At 36.1% G+C, this 17,993-nt stretch overlaps 3 protein-coding genes across 3 annotated transcripts; all 3 read right to left on the reverse strand.

Annotated features, from left to right (window-relative positions):
• Positions 1 to 352: 352 nt before the first annotated feature.
• Positions 353 to 3,038, reverse strand: LOC110872144 (cytochrome P450 CYP749A22). The gene is made up of 5 exons (XM_022120922.2): positions 2,747 to 3,038; positions 2,442 to 2,668; positions 1,452 to 1,684; positions 993 to 1,371; positions 353 to 904 (listed from the first exon to the last, which is right to left on the reverse strand). Exons 1-5 carry the CDS (start codon positions 3,021 to 3,023, stop codon positions 476 to 478), a joined length of 1,545 nt encoding a protein of 514 aa, XP_021976614.1. The 5' UTR covers positions 3,024 to 3,038; the 3' UTR covers positions 353 to 475.
• Positions 3,039 to 3,362: 324 nt separating this feature from the next.
• Positions 3,363 to 6,714, reverse strand: LOC110872146 (F-box/FBD/LRR-repeat protein At1g13570). The gene is made up of 4 exons (XM_022120927.2): positions 6,574 to 6,714; positions 4,073 to 4,895; positions 3,842 to 4,000; positions 3,363 to 3,769 (listed from the first exon to the last, which is right to left on the reverse strand). The coding sequence occupies exons 2-4, from the start codon at positions 4,877 to 4,879 to the stop codon at positions 3,479 to 3,481; spliced, it is 1,257 nt and encodes a 418-aa protein (XP_021976619.1). The 5' UTR covers positions 4,880 to 4,895; positions 6,574 to 6,714; the 3' UTR covers positions 3,363 to 3,478.
• Positions 6,715 to 7,880: 1,166 nt separating this feature from the next.
• On the reverse strand, positions 7,881 to 8,473 carry LOC110869596. The gene is made up of 3 exons (XM_022118838.2): positions 8,162 to 8,473; positions 8,075 to 8,081; positions 7,881 to 8,017 (listed from the first exon to the last, which is right to left on the reverse strand). Exons 1-3 carry the CDS (start codon positions 8,387 to 8,389, stop codon positions 7,881 to 7,883), a joined length of 372 nt encoding a protein of 123 aa, XP_021974530.1. The 5' UTR covers positions 8,390 to 8,473.
• Positions 8,474 to 17,993: the final 9,520 nt, after the last annotated feature.

Consider the following 17,993-nt stretch of genomic DNA (forward strand, 5'->3'; position numbering starts at 1 on the left):
TAAAATAATCTAACCAGGTTAATAGGTTATGGTTTTCCACCCCTTCTTGAACCGGTTTTTTCCATAACCAATTTTGACCATGTTGACAAAATCGGTTTGATTTTTTTAAAAAGAAACCGGTATGTGTAGTTCTAGGCCTAATAGCATGAGGAATAAAATTTACATAATAAAAATAAAGTAATTTTTCTTTTAATATGGATGTCAATAATGTTTTATTTTTATTTTAATTATGTTTTCATTAATAGATTTCATGTTTTTATAATTGTATTTTAGTTATTTATGAACTTTCAAATTCACCCTTTTCTAACTTTGTACAACAAAATTAATTGCTTTGACTTGTAATCTAAACATGTTTGACCCAATAACACCTACACTAGCACATCATATTGTTTAGAACTTTAGATAGACACACCAATCATTTTCTAAGCAACACATACAATTTATTAAGTGTACACAAGCCACAAGAAACAGAGCTTTAAAGAGCTTGAAATATTATCTGAACACCAGACTTTGGGCGAAGCGAGATATAATGTACCGGTGCATGGACATAGTTTGGGGACAGAGTGAATCTGTAACGTTGTAAGATCATCGAGAGCGTTATTTTTGCTTCATTTATCCCGAAATTGTTGCCTACACAGATTCGCGGTCCATAACCAAAAGGGATGAATGCTCCTGGATTGCTGTTAACCGCATTGGCAACCCCTTCAGAAAATCTTTCCGGTTTGAAGAGATGAGCATCTTCACCCCATATTTCGCGGTCTTGATGCAATGGTAAAAATGGTATTTGCAAACTTAAGTTTGCTGGAAGAACCAGATCTCCTACGCGCGTTTCCTTATAAACTTTTCGGCCAGTGGATATTGCAGGAGGGTACAGACGTAGCGTCTCATTGATTATCATGCTCATCTGTATTATGATACGAGAAAAAAACACACAGTTACAAAACACAACTAGAAAGTAAGAACTAATGAGGTTGTTAGATTAATAATCTTACTTTCTTGAGTCTTGCTATTCCTTCTGAAGATGGGTTGTGATTGCCAAATACTTCTTGAACCTCCTTGCGTGCTTTCTCTTGCCATTCGGTGTGGATTCCGAGAAGAAGAGTAGCCCATGTCAGCAAAAGAGAGATCGTCCCATGGCCGGCAATGTAAAAAGTTCTGCACTCGTCGATAATATCCTGTATGGCGAGCTTGTAATTGTCGTTGGCATCATGGCGCGCATTCAAAAGTATTCCAAGGTAATCAGTCGTGGAGTTGTCTTCGTCTTCTGAAACTATCGTATAATCTCTGTTTCTTATTATCTTTGTAATGATATCTTGAATGCCGGCTAACAGTTTGTCGGTTTCTAAATTCTCTTTATCTTTGAATATCATCCTGCGAAGATCTCAACATTAATGATCATTTTATGAGTTGTATAATTGTTCCATATACGATAACCGATAAGGTAGATTTACCCGAAGCCAGGAAGCCTAGTTTTGGACAACTGTTTGGCACCCAACCGAAATAACTCTCCCTGCTTCTCAAAAATTTGCTTCCCCTTCTCATAGCTACTTCCGAACACGATCTTTGCGATGACTTCAGATGTCATTGTTCTGAACTCTTCATGGACATCTTTCTCCTTGGTTCCAGCGTCTTTCCAACGTTTTAGCATTGTGTCAACGCTTTCAACCATTGCTGGAACCATGTTCTATAGCCAAACGAACAACGAACAAGAAAATTGACTTTTATTGTCCCTAAAAGATTTCTTGTTTTGTTCTGAAACAAGGATCATGTTTATTTGTATTTCAAAACATATGTATGCACAAGAATAAGTTCATGTATATATTATGTGCCACATAAGACATGCATCTATGAAAAACTCTCATGACTTGTTTTGACTTTTGATATCTTAAATAACAAATGAAGACAAATGATGAGGTGAATCTGTATATATGCATTGATTTCATTATAAAATTTCGAGTAAAATGTCATTTTTGTCCCTGAGGTTTTGCTACTTTTGCGACTTTCGTCCAAAGGTTTGTTTTTTTGCACCTGGATCCAAAAGGTTTAAAATCTTGCCATTTTTATCCAACTCGTTAACTTTATCCATTTTTTTAAAGTTAACTCAGAGGTATTTCCGAATAAGGAAGGTTTATTTAAATTATAATAATGTCTAAAATGACGAAAACATCCATGACTTAACATTAAAAAAATGGATGAAGTTAACAAGTTGGATAAAAATGGCAAGACTTTGACCCCTTTGGATAAGATGCGAATAAACAAACCTTTGGATGAAAGTCACAAAAGTGGCCAAAACTCAGGGGCGAAAATGGCATTTTACTCTAATATTTCATTAACCTCGTATATTCTTTTTCTGACTTATTAACAATTCATACTCACGAGTCACGACTCAATGAGTTGACTCGGTAAAAGTTTCCTGGTAATTGTGGTTTGTGTGAACTTACTTTCAACCGGTCACCATTGAAAGCGTGAGCTGCTAATTTTCGTTGTTTCGCCCATTTTTCACCTTGAGAGAAAATTAGACCACCTCCAAATATCTTGTCGAAAACAGGTCCCACGCCTTGTACCCTCGTCGTCGAAAGCTCTCGAACACTCATTAACTGTTTGAGGAGCTCTGGCTCTGTGACAACTAATTCGGGTTGAGGACCTTGCCAATATAGAACGTTCTTCCCTACATCAAAACAAACATTTAAAATACCCGTTGTTATGCAAGCACATGTTAAATGGACTATGAATAATATATACGGACCGTATATGTGCAACCATGAATCAAAGTGAGGTTGAATTCGCGGGAATATGTCGTGTGATATGTCCATGGGAACACTCGTCGATCTCTTTATCATGTTGGAAATTTCCTTGGTGTTGCCGTAGATGAAACTGTAAGGAGGTCCGCGTATTCCTTGTGAGTTCATTACACGCGTTATGCGCATCGGAACCCACCAAAATTTGTGGAAGAATTTGAATAGAGCTAAGAGGACTATAGAACATAGTAGTAGGCTTATCAAAACTCCCAAGAAAGTCACCATTTTGGTAAAAGAAGAAGATGTGCAGTGTGGAAATTTATGTGCAAATGATGAATATTATAAAGATTTTTTAAATCTTTGTGGTTCCATCCTGATGACAATGTAGCCATTTGACTAGTATTGTTTAATCATATTCCTGTTTGGAAAAGTTGGAACTATACATTATATACATTAAAACGACAACGTTAATTTTACAATAGATAATCATTGGCACAGGTTAGAAGGGGGGGGGGGGGGTTGCTCAGTAGTGTAATATATGTGGCTTTCGTATAGAAACTTTTGGGTATATACGTTTTCGACCCCCTGGTTCTATAGAAATCATTGTTAAGATTTTTAAGGACCTTAATAAACGTCATAAAACGATTTGAAGAAATAGATCAAATCGACAGTTTACAATTTTGTTTTTACACAGCAAACATCTAGTTAAAGGTTAACAAGACACGTCAAACGCCATATTTTTACACTTGGTCTTCAGCAAATATAAATTCAACATCATCTGATGCACGCTCAAACGCTAGTATCTTCATAAACATGTCTTCATATTCATCAGTCTCATACACATTCTTGGTGACATCCATAACTTCAAGAACAGGTGAATTCCCCAGCAAAAACTCTATGAATCTCATCTCGTGTGGGAGCCCCGATATTTGTGTCAACTTTACTACTTTAAGTTGTTCAAAGGTGGCATCACGCGGGCATTCCTTATCCCAGAAATCCAAATCAAGCGGATCGGTTGACCATGATGAACCCTAAACTTAAAAATAAAAATCAGGACGACGTACTTATTATTAATGACAATATATATAATATATGAAACTCGCCTCAATTTGAATTGTTTGAAGATTAGGGGCACTTAAAATCAACCGAAGAATCACCATTATTTCTGTCATGTCGTCAAAGCTTACTTGGTATAGATCAATGATCTTTAGCTGTCGATAAGTAGGATGTATTTCCCCTAGAGTGTTACCTACACTCATATACTTGAAATAAACAAAAAGTCAACACGTCAGTCAACAAAATTACAAACCGAAGTCAAAACAAATGAGTCAAACCTTTGTAAAGTAACTGTGACCAGTAAGCCTCTGAATGGATGGGACACCACCAAGCACCTTATCAAAATTGCAACTTGAACTTTGATAAGCCTCAGCCATATACATAGCGATCGATACAACAACTAACATAGGAGTGTTCTCAAGGCAAATATCTTGAAAATAACCTTCTAGCATTAAATACGTCAGATTCGGAGCACGAACGGTGAGTTTTGCACCTTCAAAGTATGACAAAGTCAAACTTTCAAGAAGCGTGCAACTTGAGATGAGAGTTTCCACAGCATCAGGGTCAATACTAACTTGTTGAAGATTAAGACGTTTCAAGTTCGGAAAACCTTTAAAATGCAACGGTGGGTCCAGCTCACATCTAACAAGCTCCAAAGAAATCAGTTTTTTACAAGAGAAAAGACAAGAAGGTGCTTTAAACCACTCAGTTTCAGCCAACCCAAAACTCAATTCTTGAACATCTTTTCTTGATAAGAAAAGTAGCCATTGATCTACATATGGACATCTTTCCAAATACTCGCTAGATAGAGTGAACCTTGTAATAGGACCATTATGAAGCAAAAGAAATTGATTCACGAATTTAACAAGACCGATCTCCGGAAGTGCTCTATGATGAGTGTCTGATATACAACAGTCATCATCAAATCGAAGCTCTGTAAGGGTAGTCCATGTGTACCTCCATTTACTAGACAACACACTTGTTCTTACAACATCTCTTAATGGCAGTTTTGTGAGTATGGTTTCGATAATACTTTCAGGGAGATTGCTTATATAGTCTTCCCGAGAGACAAGATTTGTATCCATCTTGTTCCCTTGTCTCCTACAAAAAATTAGAGTAGATTACTCCCAATACAGAGCAAATTATATCAACTGGATCTTTCCATGATCAAGATTGATATTAAATTTTCAGGCCAAGTTCAGACAAAATTCCGACGACAAATTGTCTCAACAGATCCGAAACATCCCTAAACAAGCCTGGAATCAACCTAAAACAACCTAAACTAGCCCTAAAGAAGCCTAAAACATATCTAAACCCCTAATAATTGTACTTATATACTATAAGCCTCGCCTGTAAAAGGCATTGCTTTTTAAGCGCCTTGTGCCTTTGACAACTATGATTTCATGCGATCATTAAATGATTATACACTTCGTTTTAAAAAGCGAGCTTAAAGCGTGAGGCAATGAAGCGTTAGGAATAGCGCTTTTTTTGCTCTGAAGCGTGAGGCAATGAAGTGTTATGAATAGCGCTTTTTTTGCTCTGAAGCGACAAATCACGTGAAGCGTTTCGAAGTGCGCTTTAAGCCCGAAGCGCCATGTGTTTGAAGCGACGCTTCAGCCCAATCAGGTCAGATTGGGGTTTTATTTGGGCCCAATAGTCTCTAATAGGGTTTAATTGAGGTCCAGCATCTTTTATTGATATATCCGCTACTTCTTTGCCCTAAAAAAGAATGTTAGCCTTCTTTAACTGTTATTAACTTCTTATCTGAGAGCTGTTATTTCTGTTTAATTTGTCCATCTTCAACTGTTATTAACTTCTTATCTGACAGCTGTTATTTCTGTAACTTCATTTCTGTTTAGAAATCATAATGGTCTCAGGATCGAACAACACTACTTCTGCCTTGGAAAAGTCCATATCATCTGGTAACCCGAGTAGCTGAAAATATGATACCCAAGATCCTAAGGTCCGATCAGATATTTCTTGTAATTTTTGCAGGAAAAATGTGCAAAGGGGGAGTTTATCGACTGAAACAACATTTGGTGGGAGGTTATAAGTGCATTGTTAAGTGTGTTTCGACTTTAATTTATGTTTTAACTATGTGTTAAGTGTGTTTTTTAATCATGTTTTTGTGTTTATCATTGATTAACAAGTAGAATATGTCATATTGATGTGTACAAATATTTTTTATATATATATATTTTTTTTTCAGCGCTTCGTATACGTGAAGCTCTCGCTTCAAGCTTCGCTTAAAGCTTTTGGAACCAACACGCTTCGGAGCGCCTCACACTTTTTTAAACCAAGATTATATATTTTGGGGGTTAAGTTATTTTACAAAGGCTCCTAAAAATAAGAAGTGATGACACAATGTCGAGGAAAAAAGACACAATGACGCAAATATAGAAAAAACACAACGATAAATAAAAGATACACTGATAATAAACAAAAAATTTAAAATCTACAACCTATAAATCCGAATATGAAAACCTAAAATATCACATCGTAGAGTTTGATGAGACGGTTACAATGCCGCTTGAATTAGGTCAATCGAGCCCGTTTGATACCCTTCTTAAATTTAGGATTCTTTGTATTTGATCCTAAACCTATATTTTGGTGTGCCCCAATCAACAACTTGCATGAGTATACAGAGACAAATTGGTAACCCTAATGGGTTTAACCCTAAAGTTAAATAGAAGCAACTAGTTAGGGGAAATCGATTGGCCTACCATGAAATCACTCAACAATGTGCAAATGAAATCAAAACTCAAACAGAAATTCGTACCTAAGATTGAGACTGATGATCCTCTAAGGGTTCTTCTGGGAGGGAATTGACGAAGACGCAGTCACTAAAGAAGACGAAAGCATTTAAGTTTTGATTTTGAGTTGACCCATTTCCAAAAGGCTCAATGGCTTAAATGTCATTTTCGTTCATATCGTCATTTTATCAGTTTAGTCCAAAGTAATCTTGTAGAAGACGTTAATTGGGTGGTGAGGTACCGTCTAAGGATTAATTGTAATGAGAATTCTTAGAGCATTCACATCCACTCCATCAATTTTTCACCCTAAATTACATTAAAAAACACTACATCTTCTCTCTCCTTTTCAATTAAATAATATTTTTTTATACATTTATCATTACCTTTTCTCTCTCTTCCACTCCTAATCACTTTCAAAATATATTAAAAAAATTATAAGGGGTGAACGTGTCCCCTCAAATATAAAGATGAACAGTAACATTTTCTCTCTCCTCCACTCACAACAACTTTTTATACTCTTTACATTATAAAAACTCCACTCACGGATTTTAGTGGGTTGGATGTGAATGCTTATATGTGATTTTTCATATATATATATATAGAGAGAAAGGTTAACGTACATTACGGCTTAACGTACATCACGTACGACAGGTAATTACGCACGTTCATTTTAAAATCACGCACATTGTAACTCAAAAATCCAAAATCACGCATGTTGAAACACAATAATCACGCATATTGAAAACATTAATCACGCATGTTATAGAACAAATCACGCACGTTGTTGTACGTGAAGTACGTTAAGCCGTAATGTACGATATACTTTATACTTTATATATATATATATATACACACACACACAATAATATAAAAATAATACTTCAAAATTCACATAAATACTTCAAGTTTCAAATAGTATACTCCATGCTTCCCTGCGTCCCCATACTTCATAACTAGTCACCGAGAGAAAGAGAGGGGGGTTAATGGTGGGCCCCACTCTCTTTCAACCAATCACACATTTATTTATTTATTTATTTTTTTTTTGAAAAAAAAAATTGTTTGGGTGAAGCACCCCTACACTATCACTGTGTTCCTGAGTCTCATTTAACAAGGGGAGGGGAAAGAAAGAAGATGAAAATAGGAGAAAACCATGTTCCCGAGATTTTTTAAGGATGGAAGGGGAGGGGAAATGAGGGAAAAGGGAACAATTTTTGTACGTATCTTTATCCTCCCAAATTGGAGAGATTATGAGAGAAAATTGTATTAATTACTAAATTGCCCTCATATCTAATCCTTTTTTTATATAAACACCTAAAGCTCACGTTCAGTTATTTTACAGATACAACCTACAAAATTTTGGCGCAAGTTCCTGCTCTGCATCAATCAGGTATGCATCTTTCATATTTTTCATCTCTTTTCCATCGGTATTGTTCAGAGGCGGAACCACGGGAGGGTCCGGCGACCATACGTCTTGATAACCGATTATACAACATAGAACGTTATTTTAATAACAAAGAGGTGTGTTACATAGATCCTACAAGAAAGAATAAAGTTTAAAACTTTACGTAATTTGGTAACAAGCAAAGCAAAAAGGATTATAATGGTTTGACCAACCTCATCAGTCAACCACTTCAGACTGTCCCAATCAATTTCTTCACGGATGAAAACTTCTTCATACCGAGATAGGCCGAGATTTTGCAGCCATATTGAAATAGGAGAAACATGATGCGTTTCACTAGAAGCTATACTAGGAGGGTCATCAAGAACTTGCCCAGATGGTTCCGAAACATGGTCATTATCGGGAATATCTATCTGCAAAGTGTATGGACAATCAGCTTCCATAAAAATTGTAATTACTTACTATTCAAGTTCTACTGGCTTATCAAGAGAGGACTTGTTTGTGTAACGCATAACAGCATAAGCCAACTGTTTTCATGTAAGTACCAAGTGTGAAAAAAAAAATGTCTGCATGACACTGAGCTAAAAGATACATAATCTATTGTGAAGCATACAATAAAATGTACAATATCTCCCTTGCTATGCTCAAAATCATTTGGAATATTAACAATTCCCAAGTAAAAAACAGAGAACGTTATTTTAATAACAAAGAGATGTAGTTTCTATGGATAACTGGGTAAAAAACTCAAAATTAACCATAAATAACAATAAGACTAATGATATAAAGTTCGAATTATTAGTCTACCTGACGAATATAAAGATAATAAAAAAAAGTTCTATGTGATCCTCCGATTTTATCAGATGGCATAGAAGAATGGATTTGGACAGAAGACTCTTCAGGCGTGTATAGGGCCAAAAGCGTAAAGGAGATTCTCCAGAATGCACGATACACTTTGCCCCAATATGTTTTCAGATGGAACGGTTGGGTCCCGAAAAAGGTTGGGTTTTTAGCATGGCGAGCGGAGCTTGATAGGTTGCCGACGAGATGCGCTTTGGTCCGCAAAAACATTAATGTCGAGTCGCATTTTTGTCCGTTATGTGGTGACGAACCGGAGTCCACTGAACACCTTTTTCTTTCGTGCGGATTTGCGCAGTCCGTGTGGGCGGTTATTACGCAATGGTGTAAGCTGCCAAACGCCTTTGTTTTCGGCATAAGAGACATTCTGGACATGGACGTGCACACTCTGGGTCCGCTAAGCTCAAGAAAGCGTTGTATGCGGTATGCTTGACTTATTTATGGTGTGTGTGGAAAGTAAGAAACGAAACAGTTTTTAACCAGGCAAGTCCATCGGCTCAGAAGACGGTCTCAGATATTAAAAGCCTAAGTTTCCTGTGGGTCAAATCTAGATCCAAGGAAGTGTCTTTAGACTGGGATATATGGAATGGATTCAATCTGCACAAGATGGGATGGTAGGATGTAACCTGGGTGTCAAATTTGTTTAAACAGATTGTTGTTGCACTTTTGTTTTGGGCTAGTCATTTGCAATCTTTTTTAATAAAGTTTCTTCGTTGGACGTTCAAAAAAAGAAAACTTACAAATACAGTTATATGCTTTTTAAGGTTTTCAAATCTAAAGTATAGACCTTTGAAAAAGTATTCCGAATTGCCCTTATATTATATGGTTTGAAATACAGTTAGCTTTCTTTGTGCTTGTATTCAGCTGTTTTCAAGAATGGCTAATGATTGCGAGGCATATAAAATTTAACTGACCGTTGGTGGAGGTTTGTAATCTTTTTTTAGGTATAATTTAGTACCCAAAATCATATGTAGAAGCAGGTCAAATGTAGAAACAGAATGTTAATTAAAATAGAATGTTAATTAAAATGTTTTATGTTTAAAGGGTATAATGGTAAAATTGTTATTTTCTTTTCTTTTCCTTCTAACTCGGGAACACATAAAATGTTTGATTTCTTCTCTTTTCCTTTACATTTCATTAAACTCAGGAACACGAAAAAAATCATCTTTTCCCCCCTTTCTCTCTTAATTCATTTTCCTTCCCTCTCCCCGTTAAGACCATGGGGTATGAGGCTTGGGTTGGGGCGTGGGTTGGCTGAAAACGCCCAAGCCACCACCCCGGGTGGGCTTGGGTTGGGGCGTGGCCCAAGGGGCGGGAGTTTGAAGCCGGGCGTGGGGTGGGCTAGCGATCCTATGTGGCCGGCTCCTATTCGCTTTGTTGGCCATGTCATAGCGGGGCGGGGTAATTTAAATTTTAAATTGTAACCGTTTGGCCAAGCCAAGCGGTCACCCCAACATGTCAACATCCACTATAAATATAACCTCAACCCCACTGGCTACCCCAACCCAAACCAAAACATCCACAATAAGGAGCGAAAGCTGTTCGACAAGCTCGCGCTTTTTGAAATTTACTTAACGCTCTAGGTTTTTTTTTTTTTTTTTTTTTTTTGTAATCGTTTTTAGGTTTTTTTTGTAATTTTTAGGAATTATGTAATTTTTAAGAATTTAATAAAATTTTAGGCTTTTTTTTAATGTTGTGTGTATTTTTTTAATCTTTTGTAATTTTTTTTAATGAACTGCCAAGCCACGCCCCAACCCAAGCCCCGCCATACCCCACGGACACGTCACTCACCAGTGGGGGGGCTCGAACTCCACGTGTCAACTCATGCCTCCAACCCAAGCCCCACAATACCCCACGGTCTAAATGAGACTCGGGGAGTGCAAAATGGGAAATGAATAGGGAAGTTGACATGGCATAAGGTGATTGTCTAAGTGAAGAGTTTACCGCTCTCCATGTGTTTGAGCACCCTCTTCCACCCTAAGTGCACACTAGCCACAAGCAGCGAGCTTTAAAGAGCTTGAAATATTATCTGAATACCAGACTTTAGGCGAAATGAGATATGATGTACATGTCCACACAATGAATCTGTAATGTTGCAAGTCATCAAGAGAGTTATTTTTAGTTCATTTATCGTGAAACTATTGCCTACACTTATCTATATATCTTTTGAAGGAAAAAATAATTTCTTTGGGCGAAGTGAGATATGATGAACTGGTGGTTTGGGGATAGTGAATCTGTGGCTATAATGTTGTACGTCACGTAAAAGTTACTTTTGCTTCATTTATCGCGAAACTATTGTCTACGCTTATGTATATATCTTTTGAAGGAGTCTACACTTATTTATATATCTTTTGAAGGAGTCTACACTTATCTATATATCGGTACCGGTTCGGCTTGTTACGATATCACCAGGGCGGACCTACCTTAGGGGAAGGGGTAGCCTCCGCTACCGCTTGGCGCTCTGGCCGTAGTGAGTTTTGGAAAAATTTGACTTTTTTTGACGTTTTTTCGATTTTGTTACCGTTTTTTATAAAACGTTACCGCTACGAAGGTTTTCTAGATCCGCCACTAGACATCACAGCTAAAAGAGAAAACCTGAAAAATAAAGTTGTTATAAAAAAGAAGAAGAATTAACCTATGAAATTGAAAAAAAAAAAAAAAAAGCAAGTTAAATATATTTTCGTACCGGATTAGCTTGTCATGATATCAACCAAAATAAAATAAAATAAAAAACCCGTAAAATAAAGTCTTAACAATTAACATACAAAATTAAAACCGTTATCTACGTAATTTAACATTTCAGAATTTAGTTTTTTTTTTGAACATTCAACTTCATTAAAAAGGACAACCAGTCCGCAAAACACGGACGGAAGCCAAGCCAATTACAACATGTACATCGGGTTTACATACCAATCACTCCATTCCAAACTATTACAGCCAAACCTATTTTTGTACCAAAAAAACGTTCTCGACTTTATTTGATGGATTATGTCCATTACCTTTACCTCCCTTTGGTTGAAACTCTTCTCGTTACGGGCTAACCAAATACACCACAGTGCTACAATGACAATTCCTTGGACTATTCTTTTACCTTGCTTACCTCCAGCGGCATCTTTGAATAAGCATAATAAATCCCGAACGTCAAAAGCGAAGATCGGCGGGAGCCGACACCACGTCCCAATCCTATGCCAAACTTCCATAGCAAACTTACATTCTGTTAAATATTATAATTAAATAATACATTAAGTCTAATATTTCATTTAATAAGTAAAATATTAAAAATCCAGATATAAGTGGAGACCCAGGGAAACCTGGGTTGGATCTTTGAGCCAAACGAGTTTTACCGGTAATTTCACTGTCGTGCCTACGGGCGGGTGTGTTACCGGGTTTTCCGCGGAATTGGTGGTGGACTCGGGTTACTCTCGGAGTACTCCGTTTGTCCAGTGGGTGCCCCAAGAGTGCTCAGGATTGAGTTTGTTGGCCGTTCAAAAAAAAAAGTGAGTTTCAAATTTTCAAGTAATTTGTCTGTTTAATAAATAGCGTTATTTTTATTTTGTTCATGTTTAATAGAAACCTTTTGAGTTTTTATTCTGATAAGATGTTAAACTATGATTTAAATTATTTCTTGTTTTGCTAATGAATTCGATTTTTTTCCATACACTATTACACTGGTTTTAAGTTGGAAAATCCATTACTTTGCCAATACTTAACAAATGTTGTAGTTGTTTGGTTATTAATCAATGATTCTTATTCTTATTAATTATGTAATTGATACACTTATTTTCTTGTATTTTTTACATTAAAAATAATAATAACAATCAAATTACACATTAAAAATAATAATAATAATAATAATAATAATAATAATAACAATTCACATTACAAAACTTATGTAATCGATACACTTATTTTCTTGTATTTTTTTACATTAAAAAATGAAAAACAGTTCACATTAAAAAAAAAACAAAATTTGCATACAAAATGTCATGGAAAAAAATAAAAACAACTTTATTTCACTTGTGGGGCCCGTAAACACGACATGGATCAACATTAACGTGTGAAACCAGTTAACAAATGTTAAATAACATAAGCCAACAAATAGTTATGGCCCAATACGGTTAACAAAAGTTGATAATTATTATATTATATAGATTATATAAATTGTTACATCATAAGGCTACTCGGGGCGGGAGCGTGATGAAGGCCGGTCACGCGTTATGAAGGAACGGCACACCGCCGCCGGTCTAATGACCACGCGTTATATTTGTAACGCGTTAACTACACAACGCGTTGAAGTTTTGAAAATGGACCCTTTTTTTTTACCGTTGTAAATTTTTTTGACCGTTTGTTTGAAGTAATTGATTAAATTTTTTATATAAATCCCACATATATCAATAAACAAACTCAAAAACCTCTCCACTATTCTCACACTCAATACAAAAAATTAAAACACTCTCCAACTCAATCTAAATAATTTTACAAGAAATATGGAAGGTTCAAGCAAGAGAGGTGGCGGATCGAAAAAAAGAGGTTCGAGTACGAAGAAAAATCCCGTAAGGCCAAGGGTTCGAGCGAATCTTGGTGAGCCGACGCGCTTTAGGTTGCAAGACGAACCCGACCAAGTCCCAACCTTTCCAAACCAACAATATCCACCCTTTCAAACCCAACAATATCCACCGTTTCAATCGCAAACGTACCATAACCAACCGTTCGTTCCACCGTTTCAACCTCACCAATTTCAATCGCAAACGTATCAAACCCAACCCCACACACTCGATCCACTACTAGAAGACAACACCCTCATTCATCATTTTGCAAAAGCGTGGCATGAACCACGTGAACCACAACAAAGTCTTGACGAGGACGAGGAAGAGGAAGAAGAAGCGGAGGAAGAGGAAGAGGAAGAAGAACAAAATGTTGAGGTTCAAAAAAAAAACAATTTTAAAAAAAAAACAGTTTATATAAAAAAACAGTTTATAAAAAAAACAGTTTTATAAAAAAAACAGTTTTATAAAAAACAGTTTAAAAAAAACAGTTTTAAAAAAACAGTTTTTTATAAAAAACCGTTTTAAAAAAAAAAAACAGTTTTTATAACATTTTATTTTTTTTGTAGAGCCGAAACCCACAAAGTGGAGCGAGCGAGGCGACGATCATGCAACAAGCCACCACAGAGTATTGCAAAACGTACTCTAAGAGAACTTTTCCACACGTGGCGGCATGGGAAGTTGCGAGACATCACCCGAAGTGGGTCCCCGTTGAGTTGGTTGACACGCATGGTCCTACGGCTCCAAAAAACGAGGCGGTTCGAAAAGATCAAAGACATCCGAGTCGGGGAACTACACGACTTCCGCGTCGGATAACTTTCTCCAAATGAACTTAAACGACGACCCTCTTGACGAACCCGATCAACCCCTTAACGAGCCCGTTGACAAGGCCACGACGCAGACGAGGTGGTGAATCGTCAAGCAAAGGGAAGGAGGCGGTGGCGGAGTCGATCTTTAGAATCGAAGAGGAGAAAATGACCCAATTCAAGAAGGCCGAACAAAGAAAAGAAACAATGATGTCCCTAAAAGTTGAACGGGAGCAGGCGTACAAGGAACACTTGAAAACGATTGAAAGACAAAATGATGTAAAAATCTTGTGTGAAAACCACGCCCATCTCGACGAACCGTTCAAGTCAGTTGTCATTGAACAAAAGCGCGCGATTTGCGCAAAGTGGGGTTGGGAGATGCCACCGGTTTAGTTGTTTTTTTTATTTGGTTATGTAATTTATTTTTAAAGTTTAATGAAATTTATAATTTAGTGTTTTATTTTTAATTTCTAATTTTAAAATGAAAATTAAAAAAATTGGGAGTGATAGAATTCCATCACTAGTGATTCCATCCCTCCTACATTTCTATCACTAGTGATAGAAATTTGGTTGATGACATGTCATGATTTGATTGGAGAGTGGGAGTGATAGAATACATCACTAGTGAACCACCCCTAGTCCCCTAAATGTGAAGTGAGGTAACACAAAATATATTTAACACTTTTTGATGGAGGTTTGAAACAAGTTTAGATAATCCAAGTAAGTATTTCATGATCCAAACTAAACCAACCAAACTCCAAAAAGATATTTTGGTTTTTACAATTTCAACTTTTATTCATAAACTATGTGTATGAGGGGTGAAGGTTGGGCGTGGAAGAGGTGCCACGGTGGACCAGGGATGCGGAACACTGCCACGGGGCGTGAAAGGAGCATTGTCATAATACCTTAATAAAAAATAATATTAGTTGTTAAAAAATCATTACTAAAATGTACAAAAAGTTGTAAAAAAGTTCACTCACCCATTACATTTCACATTACTATAACACTTTAATAAAAGGCGAAATCAGTCATGCTTATATGACAATACGTTTTTTTTTATCACCTTTCACCTCTTCGTAACACATAGTCTTACCTAAAGATTTCATAAAATGTATACAACTGATTTAACAATGTAGGGTAAAATAGAGGCAAAAGTTGGGACTTTGTTGATCACTAATAAGCAAGAAAAAAGTTAAATATAGATTAATGACTTAATGGTTTTATTATGAAAGTATTCACTTTATAGGAACCAAAATGATCAGTTCAATTGATAAAAACTGAATTAAAATTCATTCCTACTACATCCACATTATAACTCTGGTTCCTGAGCGTCCTTGACATAGAGTTGAGTTTATACTTTATAGTTGGCTAGGGGAAAGATAGGGGGAGGTTTTTGACGGGCCGTTTGGCGAAGGAGAGAGATAGTTCTTGCGTTCGACGTTGAGGGTAGGAGGGGTCTGTGACCCTTCATTGCAAATGCTCTAAAAGAAAGTAGGAACGTTAGCTTGAAAACAGGTATGATTATGAGAACATTGATTAAAAGTTAATCTGACACATAAATCTGAAACATGGTAGATAAGTTACATTTCATGTCCACTAACCATTTTAAAAATGAAATGTCTTAGAGTTTTACTTTTAGTTCTTTTCACGTTAGATACGGCGCCCGCGTTGCGGGGCAATAAGCCGAATATTTTTCTCTCATAACATGTATGTCTGTACATAGGGCAAAATTGTAATTATCTTTTGAACTGGAGGCGAAATCATAATTTTAAACTGAGAGCAAAATCATAATTTTGAGCTAAGGGGAAAAACATAATTTCATTTTAAACGGTGGGCAAAAGCGTAATTTTGAGCTGAGGGCAGAATCGTAATTTTGAGCTAGAGGAAAAAAACAACATTTTATTTTGAGCGGGGGACAAAAACGTAATTTTAAACGGAGGGCGAAACCGTAATTTAAAACTGGGAACAAAATTAAAAGTGTGTTTTTGAACCGAGGGCAAAAGCGTAATTTTACGCTAGCGGCAAAATTATAATTTTATTTTGAGCTAGTGGAAAAGACGTAATTTCAAACAAAGGACGAAAGCGTAATTTTAAATTGGGAATAAAATTAAATTAAAACTGGGCTGGTCCAATAGGGAAGTGCTTTACAAATTTTGAACTGTGGAAAAAAAAACGTAATTTTAAACGGAGGGCGAAACCGTAATTTTAAATTGGGAACAAAATTAAAAGTGAGTTTTTGAACCGAGGGCAAAAGCGTAATTTTAAGGTAGGGGCAAAGTTATAATTTTATTTTGAGCTGGGGGCAAAAACGTAATTTTAAACAAAGGACGAAAACATAATTTTAAACTAAGAATAAAATTAGTATAACTATAAAAAAGGCTATGTCGGTGGGTGCCTTTTTTATAATTTTTTTCCTTTTTTTTGGCTTTTCCTACCAACATTTGAGTTTTCTTTTTTTTTTTTCTTTTTTTTCTTAATTTACGTTTTCGGCCCTTATGCTTTGTGTGTTGTTTCTTAAATACAACTTCTTTTGCAATTTACAGTTTTCATCAACTTTTTAACTTTATGTTTTTACCCCTTGCACTAATTTTTTTTGGTTTTGTTTTTTTACGTATTTTTTCCCATCTCTTGTAATGTATGTTTTCGGCCCTTATGCTTTGTTTGTTGTTTCTTAAATACCAAGTTCTTTTGTAGTTTACAGTTTTCGTCAACGTTTAAACTTTACGCTTTTAACTCTTACATAAGTTTTTTTCTTTCTTTTTTGTGGTTTGGTTTTTTTACTTATAACCTTTAATTTTCAGCATTAACTCTTACAACCTCCTAACTTTCTAAATACTTTTTAATCAACTTTTACATCTTTATTTTTATTTACGTGTCGCTATAAACCAAAGTTGATTAGCATTCACACTGAACTGACAACCTTTTTACTTTGTAAACACTTTTCTAATCGAGTTTTCCACTTAATGTAAGACATGTGTCGACATACTTTTGTATCAGATCAAAAATCGGGTCGCCCCGCCGCGAAGCGCGGGTGTAACACCCTAGTTAAATTAAAAACGGGCTGGTCGAATAGGGAAGTGCCAGGCAAGCTGCCTGGCACTATTCCCTCAAGTTGTGTTTTGTATATGTAGGAAACAAAGGACGAAAGCGTAATTTTAAATTGCGAATAAAATTAAATTAAAACTGGGCTGGTCCAATAGGGAAGTGCTATACAAATTTTGAACTGTGGGAAAAAACGTAGTTTTAAACGGAGGGCGAAACCGTAATTTTAAACCGGGAACAAAATTAAAAGTGAGTTTTTGAACCGAGGGCAAAAGCGTAATTTTAAGGTAGGGGCAAAGTTATAATTTTATTTTGAGCTGGGGGCAAAAACGTAATTTTAAACAAAGGACGAAAACATAATTTTAAACTAAGAATAAAATTAAATTAAAAACAGGCTGGTCCAATAGGGAAGTGCCAGGCAAGCTGCCTGGCACTATTCCCTCAAGTTGTGTTTTGTAAGGGTGTGCAAAAAACCGAATTAACCGAACCATAACCGAATTAACCGACAAAACCAAACCGAAAAAACCGAACCAAATAAAAAACCGGTGGGTCGGTTAATGGTTTTTTTGAAAACCGAAAGTAGTGGGTCGGTTATGGTTATCATTTTCTCCATACCCACCATAACTGAACCGAACCGACATGTAATAAATCTTTGTAGGGTTCAGGACTTTCACCATATTTTTAATATTTGATGTTTTTTACTGAAGATTTTTAGTACTTGTGGGTTTTTCATATCATTTTATGGTTTTGATTGAATGTTTATTTGAATTTATGGAATGTATCATATCACTGTATTTGAA

This window comes from Helianthus annuus, chromosome 8 (assembly GCF_002127325.2).
Source record: "Helianthus annuus cultivar XRQ/B chromosome 8, HanXRQr2.0-SUNRISE, whole genome shotgun sequence".
Lineage (NCBI taxonomy): Eukaryota > Viridiplantae > Streptophyta > Magnoliopsida > Asterales > Asteraceae > Helianthus > Helianthus annuus.